General features: G+C 44.3%; 1 protein-coding gene across 3 annotated transcripts in view; it reads left to right on the forward strand.

The window, feature by feature from the left end:
* CHRNG (cholinergic receptor nicotinic gamma subunit) overlaps positions 1 to 18,440 on the forward strand; it is a 56,573-nt gene extending 38,133 nt beyond the window's left edge. For 2 of the 3 annotated variants that reach the window (XM_042456186.1, XM_042456187.1), the window contains exons 6-12: positions 922 to 1,019; positions 5,960 to 6,163; positions 7,560 to 7,674; positions 12,422 to 12,536; positions 14,635 to 14,845; positions 16,201 to 16,334; positions 17,884 to 18,440. In XM_042456186.1, the coding sequence (XP_042312120.1) occupies positions 922 to 1,019; positions 5,960 to 6,163; positions 7,560 to 7,674; positions 12,422 to 12,536; positions 14,635 to 14,845; positions 16,201 to 16,334; positions 17,884 to 18,048 (1,042 nt within the window). In that variant the 3' untranslated portion in view covers positions 18,049 to 18,440. The remainder of the gene's footprint in view (positions 1 to 921; positions 1,020 to 5,959; positions 6,164 to 7,559; positions 7,675 to 12,421; positions 12,537 to 14,634; positions 14,846 to 16,200; positions 16,335 to 17,883) is intronic. The other variant, XM_042456188.1, reaches the window with a different exon arrangement.
* The last annotated feature ends 6,237 nt before the right edge of the window (positions 18,441 to 24,677 follow it).

Consider the following 24,677-nt stretch of genomic DNA (forward strand, 5'->3'; position numbering starts at 1 on the left):
TCTGGCTCCCAGTGGTGGCCTTTATGATCCTTTCCAACCCTATAAGTCTGTCAAGTTCAGATATGGATGCAAATCACCTAGCAGCAAAGTGTGGTACAAAGTGTGTTTGGGTGTGGTTTGGGACTAGAGTTGCCACCTTGAATTGAGGAGAGGCTGCTTACTGGTTGACATAACCTGGAGCAGTAGGATGTACAGGATTCCCCTGCCTTTTGAACAACTCGCTTTCTGACAACATGTTCTTTTGATGCTTGCAAATTACAGACAGGTTCCATTAATGTGACAAGGGATCCACTCTTTCATCACTTCATCTTTCCTACAAGGCTTGCTTTGGACCATTTCCATGCCCGTGCGCATGGTCCCAAAGCTTGCTTATAGAAAGAGTGTATCCCTTCTTGAATTAATCAAACTTATCTGTGCAACTTATAAGTGTGGAGGTTGTGAGTTTGATCCCAGGGCTCCAAGGTTGACTGAGCCTCCCATCCTTTCATCAGCTGGTAAAATGAGTACCCAGCTTGCTGGGGGCAATTAGCTTACAAAGAGAGTGCTTAGCAGTATAAAGCGGTATAGAAATGTAAGTGCTATTGTGACTGCTCTATTCCTAGAGCCGTTTTGAGAGGGACCACAAGGGAAAACAGAGGATTTGGGGGATAGAAATGGCTTCTGGAATGTTTGAAGGGATCAGATGAGAGTGTTTTTGTATTTTTATGCATGGCCGGGGGGGGGGGGGGGTCAAAGGTTTTCTAGAACAAGCAGTTTTCACCTACCAATGGAAATAGAGTAAGGAGAGTGCCAGTCTAGGATGGGAGCATGGAATTCGGGGGCAGCCACTGGGAAGGCCCTATGTTCCAACAGGTGTACCTTCTCTCTGTCCTCACAACCCCACACTGGCTCTGACTTTGCTTGTGACTCTGTGTTTACAAGGTCACGGACCTACAACGCCCATGAAATCAATCTGCTCTTGACAGTGGAAGAAGAGCAGACAATTGAATGGATTTTTATTGACCCCGAAGATTTTACAGGTAAGCACATCTAAGCAGAGATACTATCTGTGTCCTTATAAGGATTTTTTAAAATGTAAGAATTATGCTGTTTAAGTACACATGTTTAAAACAGCACTAAATACCAGCTTGCCTATCCAGGTAATTTTTAAATTATAAAATGTCAAGCATGAGTTGATTAATTTTAATATGTGGTAGTCTTACATGCTCTTTTAACTGTTATTATCCTTTTAAAACTGGTGTTATGCATCTATTCTGTTGCTTTGTTTTAATCGGTTGTTGTTCCCCACCTCGATCCATAGACATCCTTCTCCTCCTCTTCTTCTTATTGCATCAGACCAGTTGCCACGCTAGATGGGGAATATGAGAGTTGCAGTACAAAAACCTGGCTTTTCCATCCGATCAAGGACTGATCTAACCTATCATCTTGCTTCCAACAGTGGGCAGCCACAGTGCTGTCCTCACCTCTGGTGTCATCCGGTGTGAGGGTGGCTGTTGAGGAGGCCAGATAGTCAAAAGGGTGCCCTCGGCCCTCTTCTTTGCCATGGTGGTGGAAGTCTCCTTGTAAGGAGGATTCTGCCACTGCAGGAAGCCGGGGGGGAGGGGGGCTGACAAAGTGCCATCCCTCTTGGGTGTCACCCGCTGTGGACCACACACTCCACACACCCCTAGTAAGACCACTGAGCAGCCAAGTGAGTTGAGCAAGCCAGGAAGACAGGACCAGGAGTCACTCTTTTTCTTGGATGTCACCTGTTGTGGGCTGCACACCAGGTGATCCCACACACCTCTAGTGATGCCACTGGGCAGCCAACTGAGTCAGGCAAGCCCGACCAATGCTTGACACCCCACACGCTCCTAATGACACCACTGGGAAGCCAAGTGAATTGGGCAAGCTAGTAGGCCCTGACTGGGTGTCATCCGTCTTCTGGGGAGTCTCACAGAGTGGATTGCACCCTCCCACACACCCCCAGTGCCTCCATTCAAGAGCCATGTGACTTGGGCAAACCAGGAGGGCCTGGGCAGGTGTCTTCCCTCTTCTGGGGTGTCACACAGTGTGGATTGCACATTCCCAATGACTCCACTGGACAGCCAATGGACAAGCCAGGAGGGCCTGATCACCTGTTACCCCTCTTCTGGGGTGTCACATGATTGAGCGCACACCTCACACACCCCAGTGACAGCACTGGCAGCCAAGTGACTTGGGCAAGTCAGGAGGGCCTGAGCAGGTGTCAGCCCTCTTCTGGGGTGTCACCCGATGAGGACTGCACATCCCACACACCTCTAGTGACACCACTGGGCAGCCTGGTGACTTAGGCAAGCCAGGAGGGCCTGCTCAGGTGTCACCCCTCTTCTGGGCTGTCACACTGTATGGGCTGTACACCCCACACACCCCTAGTGATACCACTGGGCAGCCAAGTGAATGGGGAAAGCCAGAAGAGCCTGACCGGATGTCACCTCTCTTCTGGGGGGTGCAGACTACAACCCAGCAAGCCCCCCCCCCGGGATACCAGTGGGAATCCAAGTGACAGGCAAACTCACAATTTCTTGAAAGCAGCATACTTTTGCTCTTGTTCATTCCTGCCATGAGGCACTGAGGGGTAGACTGCATATGAATATGGAGTCCCCATTTAGCTTTCATGGCTAGGCATAATGGTTGATAGATCTATTTTCCATTTCCATCTATTTTAAAAATACCATTTAAGCCAATAATCATCCTCACAGTGTATAGCAAATAACTCCAGAAGTTAATCCGCTATGTTTATAATGTCTTGTTTGCTTGTCCTGATCTGCCTCCAGTCAGCTTCCCTTGACTTCTGATATTATGAGAAAGAAAGAAAGAAAGAAAGAAAGAACTGTCCTCTTTTTTCCTCAATATCTCATTATCTCTTTTCATGTTTTAGGAAATGACATGGCTGTATGGAACCCTGTGGGTATAGGAGGATACAAAGCATTTTGAGCCCTTCTCAGCCGTAGGGTGGGAGGACCAAGTCATCCACGGGGAGAAAAAAATATTTAGCTGGGAAAACTGTTTTAAATTTTTCTGTCCGTACATGTTCAACAGTGTGCGGGGCAATAAATGCAGAAGAATGCACAAGCTAGGAGAAGCCGCAGCAGTTTGCTTTTGCCTGACTCTACAGGGAAGGGCAAGATTCTTCCACCTCCTCTGCTCTTCCCTGTTGAGTTAGCTGAGTGCAAACTACATTTCTACTTTGAATTCAGTTTGCAGCAACTGAAGTAAGCTAAGGACAAAGGCAGAACGAGGGAGGGGCAGAAGGAAATCAGGAGAATTTAAAAACAGCTGAAAAAGAAGGAACGATAGTGGATCAGTTGGAGCTCACCCTGCCAAATGGGCACAGCTGGGAAACAGAATGGTTTCCCAAAGCTGCATCCTATCGCCTTACCTGTTCAACTTGTACACAGAAAATATCATATGAAGAACAGGCTTAGACTCAGAAGGAGGAGGAGTGAAGACAGAAGGATGGAATATCAACAATCTAAGATATGCAGATGACACCGGTGCTGAGGATGCCACAGATGGCCAGAAAGACAAACAAATAGGTCCTAGAACAGATCAATCCTAAACTCTCCCTGGAAGAAAGGATGATGAAATTGAGGCTGTCGTACTTTGACCACATCATGACAAGGCAGGACTCAGTGGAAAAAACAATGATGTTGGGGAAGGTTGAGGGAAGCAGAAAGAGAAGAGGATGGACAGAGTCAATCACAGAGACCATGGGCCTAAGCAGAGTGGATGCCTCATTCACAGGGTTGCCATGAGTTGGGATTGACTCAAAGGCAGTTGACAACAACAACTATGTGAAAGGGCCCACGCAAGGGTTCTGGAAGCAGAAAGTTAGCCCCTGAACCTACCACAGTTGCCCACCCCATGTAACAGCCTCCCAAATGGGAATGTTTTCTTTGGTTCCATGGACACTCCACTTCCTGATAAGAACCAAGCAAATGAGTTCTTCCTGCTCTTTCTTTCTCTTTCAGCCTCTGCTATTGCTAACAGTTACATTTCAGCTGACTGATCCAGGGACGCAGTTGTCCTGAGCAGCTGCTACTGCCATTCTCCATCTTGTTTGAACAGCATATTGAAGGCACAAGCGTCTTCTTTTGGCCGCGAGAAGCTTTTAATTTTTCATTACAGGGACAAGCTGGTGATTTTAGACTGTTAAAAAGCCATTGCTCCAGCAGATGTGACAAGAGGGTGGAAAATACATGCAGAGCAGCATAATAGCTTGTTATGCATGGCTTTGCCTCACAAGTGGGAGAAGAAGAGAGAAAAAGACATGAAAATGAGAGCTTTTGCCGCAGCAAGCTCAGACTTTAGGGACTGAGCACCTGGCAAGATTAGCTCTCCACTCCTTCAAATCCCAGCATCTGGCTGAAATCCCTTTGCCATGGAAGGGAGTAAACTGGATACAGCTCCAGGCATCCAGGTTGAGATGAACTGACTTATGCTATTATGGGTATAGCCATAGTACTCTGGCTTAACTGTCTAAACCCTCACTTTGATCTGGAGCACTTTGCTCAGGGTTTACTTTTATCAATTTAAACAAGCCAGATTTTTTGGACCACAATGTCCAGAATGGAATCATAGAATCACAGAATTGTAAAGTTGGAAGAGATCTCAAAAGCCATCTAGTCCAACCCCATTCTGCCATGCAAGAATACACAATCAAAGCACCCCAAAAGATAGCCATCCCACATCTGCTTAAAGACTTCCGAAGAAGGAAACTCCACCATCCTCTGAGGAAGTGTGTTCCACTCTGAAACCTCTCTTACTGTCTTACTGGAATTCTAAAGCGAATAATGTATGGTCGATAATGAAAGGTCAGTAATGTATGTTGAGTATGCCCAGAGGAAGGCAACCAAAATGGTGAAGGGCCTGGATACCATGCCTTTTGAGGAAAGACTTAAGGAGCTGGGAATGTTTAGCCTGAACAAGAGATGGTTAAGAGGTGATATGATAGCCCTGTTTCAGTATTTGGAGGGGTGTCATATTGAGGAGGGAGCAAGCTTGTTTTCTACTGCTCCAGAGAATAGGACTTCTGAATTTGAGCCTAGTTCAGAAAAGGTAAGTCAGGCACTGGAGACAGTGCAATAAAGTCCCTTGACTAGTTCTTTCACAGCTGGCTTCCAAGTCCTAATCTACTTATTTCTTGACTGCAGTCTCCATTCTGATTAATGACTATTTCAATGTCTTCATTATCTACTTTAAAGTTATGTAAATCATATGTGGTCTTTATTTTTATCTTCTTAATGTTCAACTGTAAATCTGCCTTTGCGCTTTCTTCCTTGGCTTTCTTCAGGAATCGTTCCAAGTCTTTGCCATTTTCTGCAAGTAGTATGGTGTCATCTGCATATTCCTTCCTCCACTTTTCATGCCTCCTTCCTCTGAGTTGTTTTACATATGATATGTTCAGCATACAAGTTAAACAGATAGGATAATAAAATCCAGACTTTCATGATCCCTTTGCCAATTGGAAATCATCCTGCTTCTTCATATTCTGCCCTAATGGTAGCCTCTTGTTCTGAGTACAATTACACATAAGGACAAATCATGTTGTGCATAGTGATCCATACTTTTTCATTCTCTATCCAATCAATGGCTTTGCTATAATCTATAAAGCAAAGGCTGATTTTCTTTTGAATTTCTTTGATGCTCTCCGTTATCCAACGTTACTTAGTTATTAGTTATGCATGCATCATTAATTAGACCATGTAAAACATGGGCCATGGGTTTTAGAAATACAAAGTATGTTAAGTTTCATAAGATGCTATATTCCAGGCTGGGTTCAAGAATTCATGGCAATCTGGTTATGGCCACGAACTGAACTGTAGAGATGTAAGTATCAAGTGTTGGACGAACACTCTGGGCCATTGCTTTCAAATGCACCATGATTATTGTGGCCTGCCTCTCTTGCTATAAAATGGCTCCCCTCATCTTCCTACAGAGAATGGAGAATGGGCAATTAAACATCGGCCGGCTAAGAAGATAGTGAACGACGGATCCTTCACGCCGGATGATACCGGGTACCAGCAGATTGTCTTTTTTCTCATCATCCAGAGGAAGCCCCTCTTCTACATCATCAACATCATCATCCCTTGCGTGCTCATTTCCTCAGTGGCGGTGGTTGTGTACTTCTTGCCTGCCAAAGGTGAGCAATGCTGTGTTACTAGGCAGTCTGTCGCCAGAAGCTTTCAGGAGGTGAATCTGCTCCGGACTTTTGTGTGAACTTTAAAGAAGATAACTAGGATGCTGGACCCTATCCCCAAAGACCATGTGGGGGGAAAAATTACTTCCACCCGGGGATTGGTGGCTAGTGAATACCATGCTGATGGAGCAGTGAATTCAGGTTTTAATCCAAACTGAGTCCAACATGCTAGACCTGCCGTGGGTACAGGCTTTAGTCCAGTGATGGCAAACGTTTTATAGACTGAGTGCCCAAACTGCAACCCAAAACCCACTCAAATATCGCAAAGTGCCATGTCCCTCTGACTTTCTAGTAACACACTCTGGTGAACTCTGTGCTGAGGTGATGTCGTGTGTGCCCACAGAGAGGGCTCTGAGTGCCACTTATAGCACTCGTGCCATAGGTTCGCTACCACTGCTTTAGTCTCTTTATAATTCAGCCTAAAAACCAAAGCAGATTCACTGCTCAAATGACATGGAAGCCACCAATACCACAGCGACCAGTCCTCTGGTAGAATTAATGTTTTGGCTCAAAATGGTTGATTGTGGCCCCAAGGTTTCTGGTGGTGGTGGTGAACTATAGATAATGTTGCTGCATTTGGGAACATGGAGGAAGGATCCTTTAGTCTTAAGATCCTGTTGTATGTCTCACAACCCAATGAATCTAGAACTGTGGGCACAGGTAACTGGTTTTCTCAGAAGCAGCATCCTGAGGTGTAACATCCAACTAAAGGCAGTCAGATTGACTCCATCCCTTCAAGTTTCCAGTGGGCAGCGGAAACAGGCATGATAGCTGCCCATCCCAGTCCAATCCAAAAGGGCTCTTTTTATGTTCTGAACGTTTTCAGGACTGCAGGTGGATTGAAATGGAAGGATTCCTATAAGCATACTTCCAGACTTAGGAGTGTGTATTTCTGCTGCCATGTTGTTAAGGGGAAATGTTGTCAAAACTGTTGGTTGCGCATGGTGTCAGAAGAAATGCAGTTAGGAATAAAGGTGTCAACTGCTTGGCCCTGACAGGTTTTTTTAACCAAATCTGGTTCACCTCTGATTGCTTTGAAGCCTAATATACACCCTCCAATATTTTGCAGATGAAAACCAGGATCCTTACGGCCAAGCAACAGTGGGATATGGTCACGAGGGCAAAAGTTATTAATGGGGGAAAACATATGAGTTTGGTGGGGCACCAGTACTCTTTGGCAGAGATGGTTAAACACGTTGAAAAACTACAGATCTCAGCATTCCATAGACTGGAGCTACAGCACTCAAAGTGGTGTCAAACTGCATTACTTCTACAGTGTAGATGCACCCTTCACATTCCTCCTTCCCGAATAACGACGAATCTCTTCTTATTTCTGCAGCGGGTGGCCAGAAGTGCACTGTTTCCATCAATGTCCTCCTAGCCCAGACTGTCTTCCTCTTCCTGATTGCCAAAAAGGTGCCAGAAACATCCCAGGCAGTGCCACTCATTGGCAAGTAAGTATTTCCAAAGGAAAAGACTCAAGATGTTCCACCAGCATCCTTCTGGGTGTCATTTACTGATACTCGCCTCCAAGAAAATGCCCCTTGAGACCCTTAAGAGTGCAGTCTTGTTGATTCAATTGTGTTGACTGACCAGATGCCCAGGTCCATGTCATACTGCCCAAGAAGGCTGGGCTATTCTGTAGCCAACACAGGGCTTTTCTCAGTAGCAGTAGCTGTATTGTAAAACTCTCATCAGGCTGGTTTGGTGGCCTTTATTTTAAAAAAGCACAACATTTTAAATCTGTTGTTAAACAATTCAAAATTATATACTTTGGCTAAAATATTGCTTTTAAGACCTTACTTGGAATACTGTATTCACATAATTCAAAAGGGATATTGATAAGCTGGAGCGTGTCCAGAGGAGGGCGAACAAAATGGTAAAAGATCTGGAAACCAAGTCCTATGAGGAGTGTTTAGGGAGCTGGGTATGTTTAGCCTGGAGAAGAGTATGGGACATGGTAGTCATGTTTAAATATTTGAAAGCTGTTATATTGAGGATGAAGCAACACCTCTCTAAACGCCTTTCTGCTGCTCCGGAGACTAGGACAAAGGGCAATGGATGCAAAGTACAGGAAAAGATATTCTGGCTAAACATTAGGAAGATCTTCCTGACAGTAAGAGCTCTTTGACAATGGAACACACTCTTTCCCCGGAGTTTGGTGGAGTCTCCTTCCTTGGAGGTCTTTAAACAGAAGCTGGATGGCCATCTGTCTATGAGCCTAAAGATTTGAAACATAGAGTTATGGATTCGTAACTGCACTATATTCATTAAGACTATGTAGTCTTACTGTAACGCCATGCAAATGCCCTCTTAGCCCACCTTGAGAGCCAGCAACTGCAGTCCATTCAGTTTCCAGTTGGGGTAGAAGGAGGAGGATGCAGCATGTGAGGCTGCAACAATTATAAGCAAGATTGCTGTTGCAGTTCCTCTTCACATCCTCACTTAATGCTGGAAGGGGTAGGGCTGGAAGCATCCTCTTCCTTGCATCTCAGTCGCCTGCTGAAGTCTTTCACTCAGTGCAGTGACTGGCTGTTATGGTGGGTTTGGGGAGTCAGACAATGAGACATTATAGTTTTCTCTGAAGATGCCAGCCACAGATGCTGCTGGCGAAATGTCAGGAAGAAACTCTTCTAGAACATGGCCACAGAGCCCAAAAAACCCACAAAAAGCTATGGATGCCGGCCATGAAAGCCTTCGACTTCACGAGACATTACAAGTTACACATTTGGAGGCGATATAGGAGATTGCCCATCTGTTCACAGATCTCATTAATATACAGGTAGAGTCTCCCTAATCCGAAATTCCGAAATACTCCAAAAACCAAAACTTTTTTAATGGGTGGCTGAGATAGTGACACCTTTGCTTTCTGATGGCCAAGTGTGCACACACTTCTCTTTCATGCACAAACTTATAAAACTATTTGTATAAAAATATCTCTGGGTTATGTTTGTAAGGTATCTATGGAACACAAATGAATTTTGTGTTTAGATTTGGATGCCATCTCCAAAATATCTCATTCTGTATGTAGATAAATGCAAGATATCTCATTAAACAAAATACCTCATTAGGTATGGTATTCCAAAATCCCTCCCAAAATCTGAAATCCAAAAACAGAGCCTCAACCCATAATATAATATAATATAATATAATATACGGTTGGCCCTCCATTTTCATGTGGGTTGAATTCTGGAACCCCCCCCTGCAAAAATGGAGACTCACCAATATTCAAAACCCCATAGACTTGAACGGGTGCATGCACACAGGGTGCCCATTTCGGGAGTGCGCCCCATTGGATATAATGGAGGTCGTCCCTCCATGAATATTGAAGACCGCGGACCTCAAATCTGCAAGAAAGGAGGGGCGACTGTAATATATAACATAATACAGTGGATCTTTTATATCGGTGGGCTGGCAATCCACAGATGTAACTGCTTATGGGTTGCCACAGCCTTATTATTCAATGGCAGCATATTCACACAAAAGCACTGATGTAACCACATGCATATCGCTTCCATTGAACAATATGGACTGTGACTATCTGTTTTCTGCCATGTTTGTGTGGTTTTTTTTTTGGGGGGGGGGGGGCTGGAACTAATCCTCTACGGATGGGAAGGATCCATTGTATATTAATTTGTCCTTTGCTTAAGAAGCGGGGCTTCTTGGTCCTGAGTTTTAACAGAATGAAATTAATACTACAGAATTATGCAGAACATCCCGTTGTTATTTTTTTAAAATGCAGAAGGAACTCGGACTAAAAGGAAGTCTTTTGCTTCCCTGACTGCTAGGCAAGATTTCTTCTCCAGCCTTGTGAACTCTTTTTCCAACACCTCTCTAAAGCTGTTCGCTAATTCCATACTCTGAATTAACCTTATTATTATTATTATTATTATATGTGCTAATTGCTCTTAAATTCTAATGATAAATTCATACTGTGTGTGTGTGTTCAGGTTGCCTGCCGACTTAGCTAGTACTTTTATTACTGGGGTGAGCCATACATCCCTATGACAACAATCATGGCCTTGCACTTGAATTATAAAACAGCTGGTCAGTTTCAAGGGGACAAGCCATTGTGCAAAAGATCTTAAGTTTTGGAAGCGTTTCAGGGAATAAAAGAGAAGATTGAGCTTATTTCAGTTGCTCAGCGTGGTATCAATCTGAAAGGCTCAGAGCCTCTAAATAGGATCAAAAACTCAGTGGGGAATAATGGAAAATTCTGTCTACCTTCTTGATAATTAGAGTCGGTTCAAAACTCTCTCAAAACATTCCCTGGTATAAAGTTTTGATGCTGAGTACTTTCCATATAGTGGCCTTCTCTTGTTCAGAGCAATGAACATGTACCTGGCCCATACAAGAGGGGTAACCACATTCTGCCATGCAGGAACTCACAATCAAAGCATCCCTGACAGATGGCCATCTAGCCTCTGCTTAAAGAAGGAGACTCAACCACACTCCAGAGAATGGGACCTGGAGCAATGGATGCCAGCTACAGGAAAAGAGATTTTATCTAATGAGTACGAAGAATTTCCTGATGGTAAGAGCTGTTCAACAGTGGAATAGGCTGCCTCAGAAAGTGGTGGAGTCTCCTTTTTTGGAGATTTTTAAAGAGGGGCTAGATGGCCATCTGTCACAGAGAGTGCTTTAATTGTGTCTTCCTGCATTGAAAAATGGGGATGCTTTGATTGTGAGTTCCTGCATGGCAGGTGGTTGGACTGGATGGCCCTTGGGGTCTTTTCCAACTCTATGATTCTGTGATTCTGTGAAGCAGCAGAAAACAAGCTTGCTCCATCCTCAATATGACACCCTTCAGGGATGTAGCCAAGGGGGGGGGTTCTTGGGGTCCGGACCCCCCCTCCATTAGAAAAATGAATGGTGTGTGCTGCTGTGCCACCGCACTCAAGCCCCATTATAATGGTGGCACTTAATCTGGACCCCCCCCCTTCCTAAAATCCTAGTTACGTCCCTGCACCCTTTCAAATATTTAAGCAGGACTATCATGACACCCTTAACGTTCTCTTCTTCAGGCTAAACATGTTCAGCTAATCAAGTCTCTCTTTAACACACTTAAAATATTTTCTTAAAACCTCACCAGTCGCTTTGGATCTTCCCAGAAGATCTGGACCCTTCTGTTTTGATGTTGTTTGCAATGCGTGTGCCATCCGGGTCTGCTGCCACTGCCACATTGCTCATTCTGAGGGCAAAACAAGGTTCCCAGCCCTGTGATCATTGCTGGGTGTCTCAGTCTGATCTCAGAACAACTAATGTGTGATAGTAGTGGCAGTGCTGGATGTCACAGTGCAATGTGCATGTGAACAGGTATAGTATGAGTCTGCATCACAGCGGAGGGACCAGATAATGGGGGGTTGTCAGGGCAGCTTCAGAACCAGAATACTCCAGGAGTGACCTGTGCAATCACCAAATGAACCAGCCTTATACCATACTTGTATAGACAATGCCTGGATCGGTATCTGGCCCATGCAGACACTGCCTGAATCAACGTCATATTTTTTGTGGGTTTTTTGGGCTATGTGGCCATGTTCTAGAAGAGTTTATTACTGATGTTTTGCCAGCATCAGTGGCTGACATCTTCAGAGAATGCTGGCATGGAAGTGAGTGGGGAATACACACACACACCACATATATTGTGTGGCCCTGGGTAGGAAAGAGTGATTTCCATGTTAATCTGTGTATTGTTCTATTGTTGAATGGCAAGGCCTCCGGATGGGAGGACAGGCATAGAGGATTTGTGGCTGTTTAATTAGTGGCCCACTGTCTGCTGGGAAAACCCCTGACTCTGGGTGGTTTTCATTTGCATTTGCTGAGTCCTGACTTTGCTGTTTTTCAGGACTGGTAACCAACTTTGTCCACTTTAAGGGGTTATTTTTTTCATCAGGAATAAACTCTTCTAGAACCTGGCCATATAGCCCAGAAAACCCACCAAAAATACGGATGGTGTCCATGAAAGCCTTCGACTTCAACATTATATTATTCAAAACCTCAACAATGAAATTCCTCCCAAAAAGAAAGCTAGCACATCAAGGAGGATAATTTCCCCTGACCATGACAGTGGTAGGACTTAAGCCTGTTGTTGTAGACTCAGGTCTCTGATTTCCGAAATGAACTCATGGCCTGTTTCTCCAGCCTCTAGTCAACCAGTCTGTGATGCCAACTGACCAGTGTGCTCTTTTCTTGTTTCCATAGGTACTTAACCTTTCTACTAGTGGTCACCATAGCTATAGTTGTGAATGCCGTTATTGTACTGAATGTTTCTTTGAGGACCCCCAACACCCATTCCATGTCCAAGCGAGTCCGGCAGGTAGGTCCAGGGGGTGATACTACCATGGCCTTCCGAAAGGCTGGTAACTGGCTTGTAGAAGATGTTTGCTCACATGTTCTTGCCCTATTCCATTCCCAGTCTTGGACTGTGTCTTTTGCTTAAAACAAAAAATCCTACCTTTTCAGGCTGGAGGCAAAAGAAAGAGGATTTGTTCCTGGGTGAAAAATGAAAGGGTAGAGCGATATGTTAAGCTAGTACTCAAAATTCCTCAATTATAGATATAGAAACTCCCATAAAAAGTGATTGAATAAAAGTGGTATGCAAGAACAAGGATAGTGTGGGACTCAAGTGATGGGTTGCCATAAGGACGGTCAGATTAGCTTTGGAATGGAATGGCCTTGCAGGGTGGCTTTTCAGTAAGTTTGGATTTAGGCATTGCAGAGGGAGGAAGGGAATGCCAACCTTCTCGCTGCCTGGAAAAATGCCATCCATGCATGTAAGGGAACCTTATACATACCAATGTCTCCAGCAGAATTCCAATAGTTATTTAGTTCCTTCTTAGTTGCTTTCCAAGACTTAAAGGATGTATCCACACTGTACAATTAAAGCAGTTTGACACCACTTTAACTGCCATGACTCTATCCTGCAGAGTCCTGGGATTTCTAGTTTGGTGAGGGATTCAGCCTGGTCTGTCAGAGAGCTCTCCAAACTACAAATCCCAGAATTATGCAGGATAGAAAGCCTTATCACATGACAAAAGAAAGCTGAGATGGAGTGGTAGAAAAGTGGCTTTCTTCTCTCTGTGCATGGCATAAAGACTTCCATTCTCTTAAGGAGGGAGATGGTCATAGAAGCATGCATTTTGTGAAGCTGGAAAAATCAATTTGGCAAAAGGCACGCTTTTATGACCATCTCTTTCAGAAAGGAGAATGGAAGTGCCACGACAGCATGCAGAGAGGCACAGAGAAAACCACTGCTCTCGCACTCGGTCTCCGTTTCTCTGGTCATGCAATAAGGCTCAAAGTCCCAGCAGTTAAAGTGCTGTCAAACTCATTTTGCAGTGTGACTACCCTCCTAGTCTTCTTCTGATTTCTTGACTTGAGTCTCAATTTTGATTAATGACTGAGCCAGGGTATAATAGAAGTCCCATGGACTCCATTTATTTCAGGAGCCTTTCCTGGAATAGTATTTTCTCATTTTCTGGACCTGTAATTTCCTTAGCAAAGATATGGCTATGGGCAGCTTGCCAACTGGCCATTAAAGAACAATAACTTATCATTCGGGCTCATTCAGCTCTTTTTGACTGGGGGGGGGGTCCAATGCATTAGGAGCAAACTAAGATGCAGCAGTGTGATGCAGCAGCTAAAAAGGCCAATGCAATTCTAGGTTGCATCAATAAAAGTATATAGTGTCTAGATCAGAGGAAGTAATAGCACCACTCTATTCTGCCTTGGTCAGGCCCCACCTGGAATACTATGTCCAGTTCTGGGCAGCACAATTCAAAAAGGATGTGGAGAAACTGGAGCATGTCCAGAGGAGAGCAACCAAAATGATGAAAAGTCTGGAAATCAAGCCTTATGAGGAGAGACATAGGGAGCTGGGGATGTTTAGCCTGGAGAAGAGAAGGTTAAGAGGGGATATGATAGCCCCATTTAGGTATTTGGAAGGGTGTCATATTGAGGATGGAGCAAGCATGTTTTCTGCTGCTCCAGAGAACAGGACCCGGAACAATGGATGCAAGCTACAGGAAAAGAGATTGTGCGTTAACGTTAGGAGGAACTTCTTGAGAGTAAGGGCTGTTTGACAGTGGAACCCACTCCCTCAGAGTGGAGTCACCCTCCTTGGAGGGCTTTAAACAGAGACTGGATGGCCATTTGTCAGTGATGCTTTGATTATGAGTTCCTGCATGGCAGAATGGGGTTGGACTGGATAGCCCTTGGGTTATCTTCCAACACTATGATTCTATGAGATAGCAAAGGTGCCACATAGACTCATCGTCTGCAAACACAGTCATTATTTTTGGGCTGGAAGGGAGAACATCCAAGTGGCATCTTTCCTTCCCTGAAAATTAGCACACAGCGTACTTCCTTAGCAATTTCCCCTCCCACACACCTTGTTTCTATTCTTTCCTTCTCAGGTATTCCTGCACCTGGTGCCAGATTTCCTAGGCATGCATACACGACGGCACAACAGCATGCCCGCTGGAAGGCAAATGCTCCGTCGGCGGAGCTCACTGGGGCTCATGGCAAAAGCAGACGAGTACATGCTGTGGAAGGCACGGAGTGAGCTCCTCTTTGAGAGGCAGAAGGAGCGTGATGGGCTGATGAAGCTCCTTCTGGCAAAAATAGGTGTGTTGTCTCATGGAGCAGCCTTTGGTCTAGGGCACAGGTGGGCACATTGCAGTCCAGGGACCAAAAATGGCCCAGGGGACCTTTTGTGCCCCAGGGGGCATCTACACTTCAGAAATCAGGCCACTTGACACAACCTTGACTGCCATGGCTCCATCCTACAGAAATATGGGATTTGTCGTTTTGTGAGGCACCAGAGCTCTTGGGCAGAGAAGCCCTAAAGACCTTCTAAAAGTCCCAGGATTCCATAGGATGGAGCTGCATCACTTAAAGTGGTGTCAAACTTCATTATTTCTACAGTCTAGATGCATCCCCAGACTCCCAAGCCTCTTCCCCCTCCCTCACTTTTTGGCTTGGTGGAAATTTGTTCGAAATTGGTCTGAAAGCATTTCTGGAAGCCTCTAGGAGTGACTGACACCTTCCAATCATATTCCTAGCCTCCCTTTTCACAACAAAGACATTTGGCCAAAAATGTTACACTCTGTTTCCTCAAGCTTAGTTTCTATTCATAGCAGCCTTCCCTAAGCTGAAGCGCTCCAGAATAACTGGAGTACAACCCCCATCATTCCCAATTACATGGAAATAATAGCAGTTGCAGTCCAACACACTTGTATTATGCATGCATAAATCCCCTTATGGAAGCAATTTTTGTTCAGATGAAGGATGCCCAAAGGTTTGGGATGCAGAGTTCTGCTTGGGGGTACCATTGTTTCCCCCTGCATTTGTTCCTGAGCATTTAGCCATGTCTGTGCATTTGATTGCACATTGCTTCCAGAATAATTCTTGACAAGATCTGTTCTGAGGAGGTTTGCCATTTCCTTCCACTGAGACTGAGAGCATGGGACTTGCCCCAGGTCACCCAGTGAGTTTCATGGCTGAGTTGAGATTCGAACTCTGGTCTCCAGAATCATTGTCCTACACTCAAACCACTACACCATGCTGACAATTCTACACTATTTGCCTGGATAGCATTTAGCATTTATATTTCTATACCGCTTATCAGTGAACTCGGCACTAAGTGGTTTATGATGTGTAAGCCAATTGCCCCCAACAAGCAGGGTACTCATTTTACCAACCTATGAAAGGATGGAAGTCTGAATCAATCCTGGAGTCCCCTAGGATCAGACTCACAACCCTATGGCTGCAGCACTGGCATTTGACCACTGCGCCGTCAGGGCTCCTCTTGGATGTTTATAAAATGGCCTGGAGCCCTCCATCTGGGCTGACTCCAGACAGATTCACTGATGTCTACATGAGGTCTTGCTTCTGATTGATACAGCAGTTTACAAACCACTCTAGCATTGTTGCTATAAACATCTGCCTTGACATTTCCGTTTCGCAAAACCCATTCCTAGGAGACGGTTTAGAGAATGGATGCCCCCAGGACTTTTGCAGCAGCCTCCGCCACGCTGCCCCAGAAATCCAGGCCTGCGTCGATGCCTGCAACCACATCACAAAGACTTTAAAAGAGAAGAATGACTTTGACAGTGTAAGTGCCATCCTAGGTTGCCCATGTCATTCCTGGACTACTGCAGAGTTAAGCAACTCTGTGCAAGTGTGACACTAGGGACTGCAATGAGAGATATTTCAAAACACTATCCCTTTCTAACATGTAACTCAAGCCCTTTGGATGAACTATAAAGTGATAGAAAAGGAGGCAACACGTGATTGTGTGTGAATCAGTTCCCTGCAACTGAATATTGCTGTTCTCAGAGGAGGAGTGTGGATTTGTTTAGAAAAGGCCAGTGATTGAATTGTAAAATGAGAAAAGGCCATGAGAAGCCTTCTCTAACCTGGTACTGCCTAGATGTGTTGGGTTGCAACTCCCATCATTCCTGGTCACCATGCTGGCCAGGGATGTTGAGTATTGTAAGCCAAGATATCTGGAAGCCAGAGATTGGATTCTTTGCTAATTTTATTTTTGAAGGAAGTAAAAAGTAATTGTAATCATTTCCACTTCAAGGAAGTATTTGAGAACTATGCCATTTTGAAGGACTATTTGCAGTTCAGGACTTATTATGTGAGAATTTTGCAAGTAGTCCCCTCCTCCTCCGGCAACAACACTCTTCTGTGCAGGAAACACAGAAAATCTATTTAGTCAGAGACCTCTGGTGCCACAACAAACTACAAATCCCAAGATTCCATAGGATGGAGCCATGATAGTTAAAGTGGTGTTAAACTGCATCGTTTAAGCCTATGTTTCCAAGTTGGGAGTATAAGAGCCGTACCATGTTAAAAGCAAACCCGGCTTGCAAATGTCTCCGCATGACATCGAAGCACTTTCATTATCTTCCAGTCGGAAAAGTGTGGGAGAGGATTGTAAAAATGTCACAAAAGTGTCCCCTTTTCCAAGCTGGAAAATTCTGTTTGACTAAAGGGACATTTTACCACTCTCTCCCATGCTTTTACGACTGGAAGAGAATGAAAGTGCTTTGACATCATGCAGAGACAAAAAAAATAAACATGCTTCTCTCTGTTTGCCGGCCGGGTTTGTTTTTAATGTGATAAAGCTCTATCTATCTATCTATCTATCTATTTGCAAATCACACAGGATCCAACCACTTTGTTCCTCTGATTTCATATCTTTGGGATGCAATTGAAAATAACAAAAAAAGGAGGAAGAGAGGGGGAGATAAAAAAAAGCAATGTGGCAGCACCCTTAAGACTGGCTTTTTAAATTTTAATATGATTTTTAGTAAATTTTAGCTTTTTAAATTTTAGCTTTCATGGATATAAACCCAGTTCTTCAGATGCAGTACTGAGTGGTAAATGTTCTGCTACATTTGCATTTTTCTCCCCTCCTTTCCTCCTTTTTATGCTGCAAGACACTAACATGGATGATACGTAATTGAAACTAACACATGCCTCTACAAAGGGCAAAGAGTTTTCCAATACAAATGAACATGCTGGACTATATCCAACCCCAAGGGAGGGTAACCACACATCCATCAGCCCCCTCCACCATACATTTGTCCCACTCTTACACCTTTTGCAACCTTTTTGAGCTAGCAGCCTGCCTGCTCTTTGCTTCCTTGCAGGAGAACGAGGAGTGGATCCTGGTGGGAAGAGTTATTGACCGCGTCTGCTTCCTCATCATGGCCTCCATCTTTGTTTTTGGAACCGTGGGCGTTTTCCTGATGGCCCATTTCAACCAGGCACCTGAAGAACCCTTTCCTGGGGATCATAAACGATACCTGCCCTAAGGATCTAGCCATGGTGGGAGCAATCCGTTTCCAGTTTTATCCCAGTTTGACCTCTGAAGTGATTTTCTTGGACAAGGTGGATCTCTGTACTGAGGCAGCACCATCCTGCGGATTCATCTTCTTCATGCTGGTGGCTACTGATGTGATCTCCTAGGCTCTTTTCTTTGCTTTATTGTGTGGTTCCCTGTCTGCACAATCCCTGGCCATTCAAGAAATAGCTGAAACCAAGCCAAGAGACAGAAGGCCATCACCCTTTGAGGCTGTTGGCAAATCTGGGAACTTTGAAACCCTCCTTTAGGACTCTTCCTCTACTGTGCTCCAGTGTGCCTTTCTTCCATCTGATGCCAGGGCAGATCTTGGGAAACAGAGCATAAATGTCACCTGTGAACACATTAACTGTTTGTCTTGCATTTTATGTTGATTTTTCAATGGCATTCAGGCAGACACCAAAGCAGAAGAGGGAAGTGTTACCCAAAATGCTGAGGATCCTGAGAAGGCACCCACAGATTAATATGCTTTAGGGCAGTGGCTCTCAACCTTCCTAATGCTGTGACCCACAGGTTGAGAACCTCTGCTTTAGGGGAATTTTAATGGCTGAAATTATGTTTTGGCTGCGGCAACAGTCAGCCTTGGGATTGCAACCCTGTGTTTAATGGTTTCAAATCACACAGAATTCCAGAGGCAATTCCAAATGGCTTTTGCAGTTTGATTAAGATAATAATCAACCCACACACACACTCACACACATACACACCCAAGATCTAATGAAGCAAAAGTGGAAGAGGAGGAATAGAGGAAGCCTTGCTAACAGTGATATGTTACCAATGTTGAAGCATGGTTCAAATTGATGGGAACAGAGAGGGCTCAACAGCCCCAGAGGCTAATGGGTTGGCCAGCTATTCAGGTGCCTAGTCAGACCAACAACATGTCTGCCTGTTTGCAACTAGACTGAATTGGCAGTGTGCAGGCAGGGGTATATATACCCAGGATCACATTTTGGGTCAGTAGTCAAAGACTGAATGGATTGAATTCCTGCTAGATGGGTTTTCCAGGGAAAAGAATGGCCAGGAGCTGTAGCAAATGTTTAGGGGATTGGCGTGAATATCTCAAAGGAAACCCCGTTGCTGCTGGAGAAGTGCCCTTTGTCTGTGTGTGCACAGTCACCTACATGATCCCATCTTTGCCCTCTGTAGACAAAAGGGTTTATGCTGGTGCCTTGGATGATCTCATTGTGGTGGGTGCTTTGCTTCCTTCCTTGCTAGAGCCAACCCGATTTCCAAATCTGGTATGTCTGGGTTTCTGCCTTGGGGTCACCTTTCCAGGTCACTCACCGGTCATTCATTCTGGCATCCCTTTTATATTAAATTGATATTGAATATGAGGAGTGATCGGGGGCCTGGTAGAGTTGCCAGATCAGGATCACTGGAGGTCATGAGACCTCTGGGCTGAGACCTGGGAATGGCTCTTGGTGGTTTCACAAGGAAGCAGTGTTGCCAATTTCTGGGGAATTTAATTAATTTATATCTGGGAATTTTGACTGAATAATAATAATAATAATAATAATAATAATAATAATAATAATAGGGGAATTCCAGGGAATTGGGATTTTAGTAAAACATTCCGGGGAATATCTTCAAGGCTTGTTGGCAACACTGCAGGGGAGGGCCTTGGCCATATCACAGGGGAGGAAGGAGGAAACTTAGCTAAGAAAGTAAACTTATGGACCTCTGGAGTTTTTGTGAGCTGCAACAACTTGACTGACAGCAGTTAAGCTTTGCAAGCCACATGGATAGCTAAAAGAGTACAGTAACTAACAGGAAACCCAGACACTTGCCTGGCAGAGGGCTCTCCACTGAAGTTTTGCATGCAGCCCTTGCCTGGAGCCGACCACATGAAAGCTGGAGAATCTGTGCTCTTCCGACTCCTGCTTGGGTCTAACCCATGAAGTCTGGAGACTTAAGCTGCCATCTTGAGATATGGCAACCCTAGAAAGGGAAGCTCAAAATGCCAAGGATCATTTGGAGTAACACTTGCATTGCTATAAAGAGTGCAGAGCAAGAATGGTTTTCAGTGCTAGCTGTGAATACCTATAAGCAGATCTCCAGCATTACAGGTGTGGAGTGTAATGCTTTGTGACTATAGCCATGTGTTTCTTCCCCCTTCCAAGCCTAGGGGCAGCAGAGGTGCACTGCTATGGCCATCAGTTGGTTGTGGAGAGGAATATAGGGAGAGAGGTGCTCTATTTAGGATGGATCAAGCATGTTTTCTGCTTCTCCAGAGAATACGACATGCAACAATGGATGCAAGCTACAAGAAAAGAGATTCCACCTCAACATTAGGAGGAACCTCCTGACAGTAAGGGTTTTTTTAAAGTCAAGACATTCCCTTGGAGAGTGGCAGAGTCTCCTTCTTTGGAGGTCTTTAAACAGAGGCTGGATGGCCATCTGTCGGGGATGGCTTGATTGTGAGTGCCTGCATGGTAGAGGATTGAACTGGATGTCCCTTGGGGTCTCTTCCAACCCTATGATTCTGTGATTCATTTGTGACTTATGGTGACCCTAAAGTGAAGCTATCACAGAATTAGTTCATAGGGGGGTTGCCATTGCCCTCCTCTGAGGCCGAAAGAGTGTGACTCGCCCAAGGTCACCCAGTGGATTTCCATGGCTGAGTGGGGATTTCGCTCCTGGTCTCCCAGTGTCCTAATCCAACACTCAAACCACTATACCACACTGCCATGGTCACATTCATATTGCCTAAACCAATGCTTCTTAGCCAGTAAGTATGCACACCACTAATGGGACACAGCAGTTAGATGGAACACTTTGTAACACTAGACTTCAACAGTATTATTTGCAATAAATACATGTATTACGGTTTGTCGTCAGGGAGATTGCTTTTACATCGGTTCCACCAGAATGACACACCATTTCTCCAATTTGGCTGTGTCAGCGAACAAAAACCTTGATTAGTGTTAATGTTTTTACTCCACATTTCTCCAGTCCCTTTGGTAATAATAAAGCAAACAATTCAAGCAGAAATTGTTCCAATAATTCCAAAGCTAAGTAGAAAAGGCCTTGTTGTATGTCAGTCCAAACTTTGGCTAGAGAGGCTTGTTCACTGACAAACAGTGCCAAGGTGCCCTCCGCTGGCCATTTCATTCCAGTAAACCTTTGCAGATTCAATTGGCTGGGAGGTGAAGACGACATCGATTCTTCTGACTTCCTAATTCTGCCCTTTCCTGCCAATGTGGCTGCGGTTTTCAACCATCTCTTCCACAATTCATTTCCTGGAACCCAGCCATGGAAGCCAGGCCATCTAAGGCTCAAATAGGGGCTCCAGGGTCAACTCAGCCTGGCATCCTTTGAAGGTCGCTAAAATGAATACCCAGCTTATTGGGGGCAATTAGGTCATGATCTGGTCATGATCAGGTCATTTAGGGGGAGGGATAAAGGTCAGAGGGTGGGCAGAACATGCCTCCCTGCTCCCACCGGTCACTTGGCAAGCGGCTTTTTTATTATTTTACTTCTCTGATGGATACGCAAATGCTTGAGCTAACATTTTCCCCTTTCGCTTGCTCCAGTCACTGCAACCAAAATACAAGTTTTCACTTTTTTGCTTGGATCACGCTGGGGCCGTCAATTTTTTTTTAATTAGGCAAATTGATACAATATGTGAATGCTTGTGTACATATATTTCCCTTTTGCTTGCTCCTGCCACTGCAGCCAAAATTCAAGTTTTCATACACTTTTTGCTGGGATGCCACTGGAGCTGGCATTTATTAATACAGTGTGTGTGTGTGTGTGTGTGTGTGTATGCAAATCATTTTATTGACAACAATGAGTGATAAGGAGGCTCCATGTTAAATCGCTGCTTTTGAAATGTGAACATCAAGCAGGGTAAATTTCACCGGGGAAGTTCCATTGGGATAAAGCTAGTGGGAATTCCATTCCGGACAGATTTGGGCATTGGATTACTGAATCTGCCCGGATCTACCCAGGGCAAAAGCGCCAGTGTGAAAGGGGCCTTAGTTCAGTATGAAGCAGTATAGAAAAGTAGCTGCTGTTGCTAGAGTTAGAATCATAGAGTTGGAAGAGACCTCAAGGTTCATCCAGTCAAACCCCAGTCTGCCATACAGGAATACACAGTCTAAAGCATCTCCGACAGATGGTCATCCAACCTCTGTTTAAATACCTCCAAAGAAGGAGACTCCACCAGTCTGCAAGGGAGTGTCTTCTATTGTTTAATCACCAGGACATTCTTCCTAAACTGGACAGTTGTGTACCAAACAGACGTCCTACTACAATTCTTGAAGTCATTATTGTACAGTACCATGGACCCTTGTTATCTGCTGGGGTTTGGTTCCAAGATCCCCCGTGGATAACAAAATCCGTGGATACTCAAGTGCCATTAAATATAATGACATACCAAAATGGTGTCCCTTATAAAATTGGAAAATCAAGGTTTGATATTTGAAATTTATGCTTTTTGGGGGGACATTTTCAAACCATGGATGCTTGAATCCATGTATAAAAAACCCGTGTATAAGAAGGCCGCCGACTGTATTGCAGAAAAGCCTACATAACATATGGAAAAGCATGCAGTGACGGCATTCCTCTTTTTGGGCACTTCAGGAACCTCAACACCCAACTTCCTTAACTTCAGAGATGTCCACTGTCGATTTCCTTCCCTAGGATTAGATTGTTAAGCCAGGTGCTCCCCATATCTATGCATTTTCTACCTAGGTGCAGTACCTTACATTTCTCCGTGTTGAAATTCATTTTGTTAGCTTTGACCCAGCTTTCTAATCTATTAAGGTCATCTTGAATTTTGATCCTGTCCTCAGGGGTATTAGCTACTCCTCCTAATTTGGCATCATCTGCAAATTTCATAGACATCCAAATTTCAGCCAAGTTGTTCATAAAGATGTTGAATAGCACTGGACCCAGGACAGATTTCTATGGCACCCCACTGGTCACTTCTCTCCAGGATGAGGAGGAACCATTGCTGAGCACCTTTTGTTTTCTCCAAACCCTTTGGTGCCTATTGTCCAAAGACGACAATGAGAAAATGTTGGGAAATGCGAAAGATAGTGCTGAATCTCTCAAGCACAGCAGTCAAACTGGCAAAGTAGAAGCTGAATAACAACCAGTCCAGTGCTCACCTGCATACACGCATGATCTAGCAGAGAAAGAAGGAATAAGCTTTTTAAAAACTATGGAGATTTTTAAATTTGATTTTGGATTTCCTGCATGGCAGAATGGGGTTGGACTGGATGGCCTTAGTGGTCTCTTCCAACTCTACGATTCTATGATTCTATGATATGGCCCTGCATGTGCTCTGTGTATAAAGATCTCTAAAGAGAGCCCACCATCTTCCTTCCAGTCCTGTCTGTTCCAATGTCAAATAGCTCATCTTACCCTCAAGCTCTTACCCTTTTGATGAAGCTGTCAGTGCAATGTAGAACTGCAAAAAAGAGAAATGCCCATGGAAAACTGGCAAAATAAGAGACAGTTTTTCTGTGGCCACCAAGCCCAAACTTTGTGGGTTTTTAAAATAAATTATGGCCTTATACAGACAGGTCAAAATAAAGCTGCTTCAAGTCACTTTGGAGGTATGGTGTTTCAATGATACATGCGTCCTAAGAGTCCTGAAGCCACACCAAAGCCACGCTCCAGTTCTAAGGACTGGAGTGCAGCTTTGGTGCAGCTTCCAGACTCTTAGGATGCATGCATCATTGAAACACCATACCTCCAAAGTGACTCAAAGCAGCTTTATTTTGGCTTGTTTGTTAATAATAAAAAAGCAACACAAAACAAACAAAACATACAACAAAAAGAAAACAGCAATACAACATGGCTAACGTGAATAACATCACCCACCCCCTTCCCCTACAACCATAGCAAAACAAATGTAACATCACACGAAGTAACTTGCTGGATTTCATTCTGACCTGTTTTATTTCTCCTTAAACAACCCAATTGACCATTAAGCTATCAGTCTTACTCTCCCAGCCACCAAATATAATAGAATGAATCCTCAATAGGTTTCCAACCTTATTACCTCTAACATAATCATTCCTTACTTAGCACTTATACTTCAGTAAGGTTCATAATAACTTAATATTTCTTAATCCTCCCCTTTCTTTTTGCAGGCAGTTTAACAGCAGACTTTTCTTTCCCCCAAAGTCTCCTCTCAGCAGATGGGTAAGTTTATCTAACTCAACGTAAATGAGAGGAATTTTAAAAAGGCCATTATTAGTATTGGTATTATTATTACTGCAGTAAAATCAGCTGATACCGATGTTTCAGGTGTGCCAGGTGTAGCTTTGGAGCTAGGCAGGCACACGAGAGAATTAATTTGCACTTCTCGCTTTCCATAAAGCAGCATACTGAACATGCTTTAAATCAGAAAAACAAAAACCCTGGAGCAATTTCACATGGGATTGCAAGGGAATGTGCCAAAGGAAGGAGGCCAGAAGAACTACAGGATTCGCACTCGTGGGAAAGACCTAGTTGGATGAGAGGCTGCACTTTATGCCATCCCAAACATAGAGCGCTTCGGTTGTCAGAACTGGCATACAGAAATGTTGGCCTTAAGTTTCTGTGCCTTTTTGTGATCCAGTTTGCAAA

This window comes from Sceloporus undulatus, chromosome 3, assembly GCF_019175285.1.
Source record: "Sceloporus undulatus isolate JIND9_A2432 ecotype Alabama chromosome 3, SceUnd_v1.1, whole genome shotgun sequence".
Taxonomy (NCBI): Eukaryota; Metazoa; Chordata; class Lepidosauria; order Squamata; family Phrynosomatidae; genus Sceloporus; species Sceloporus undulatus.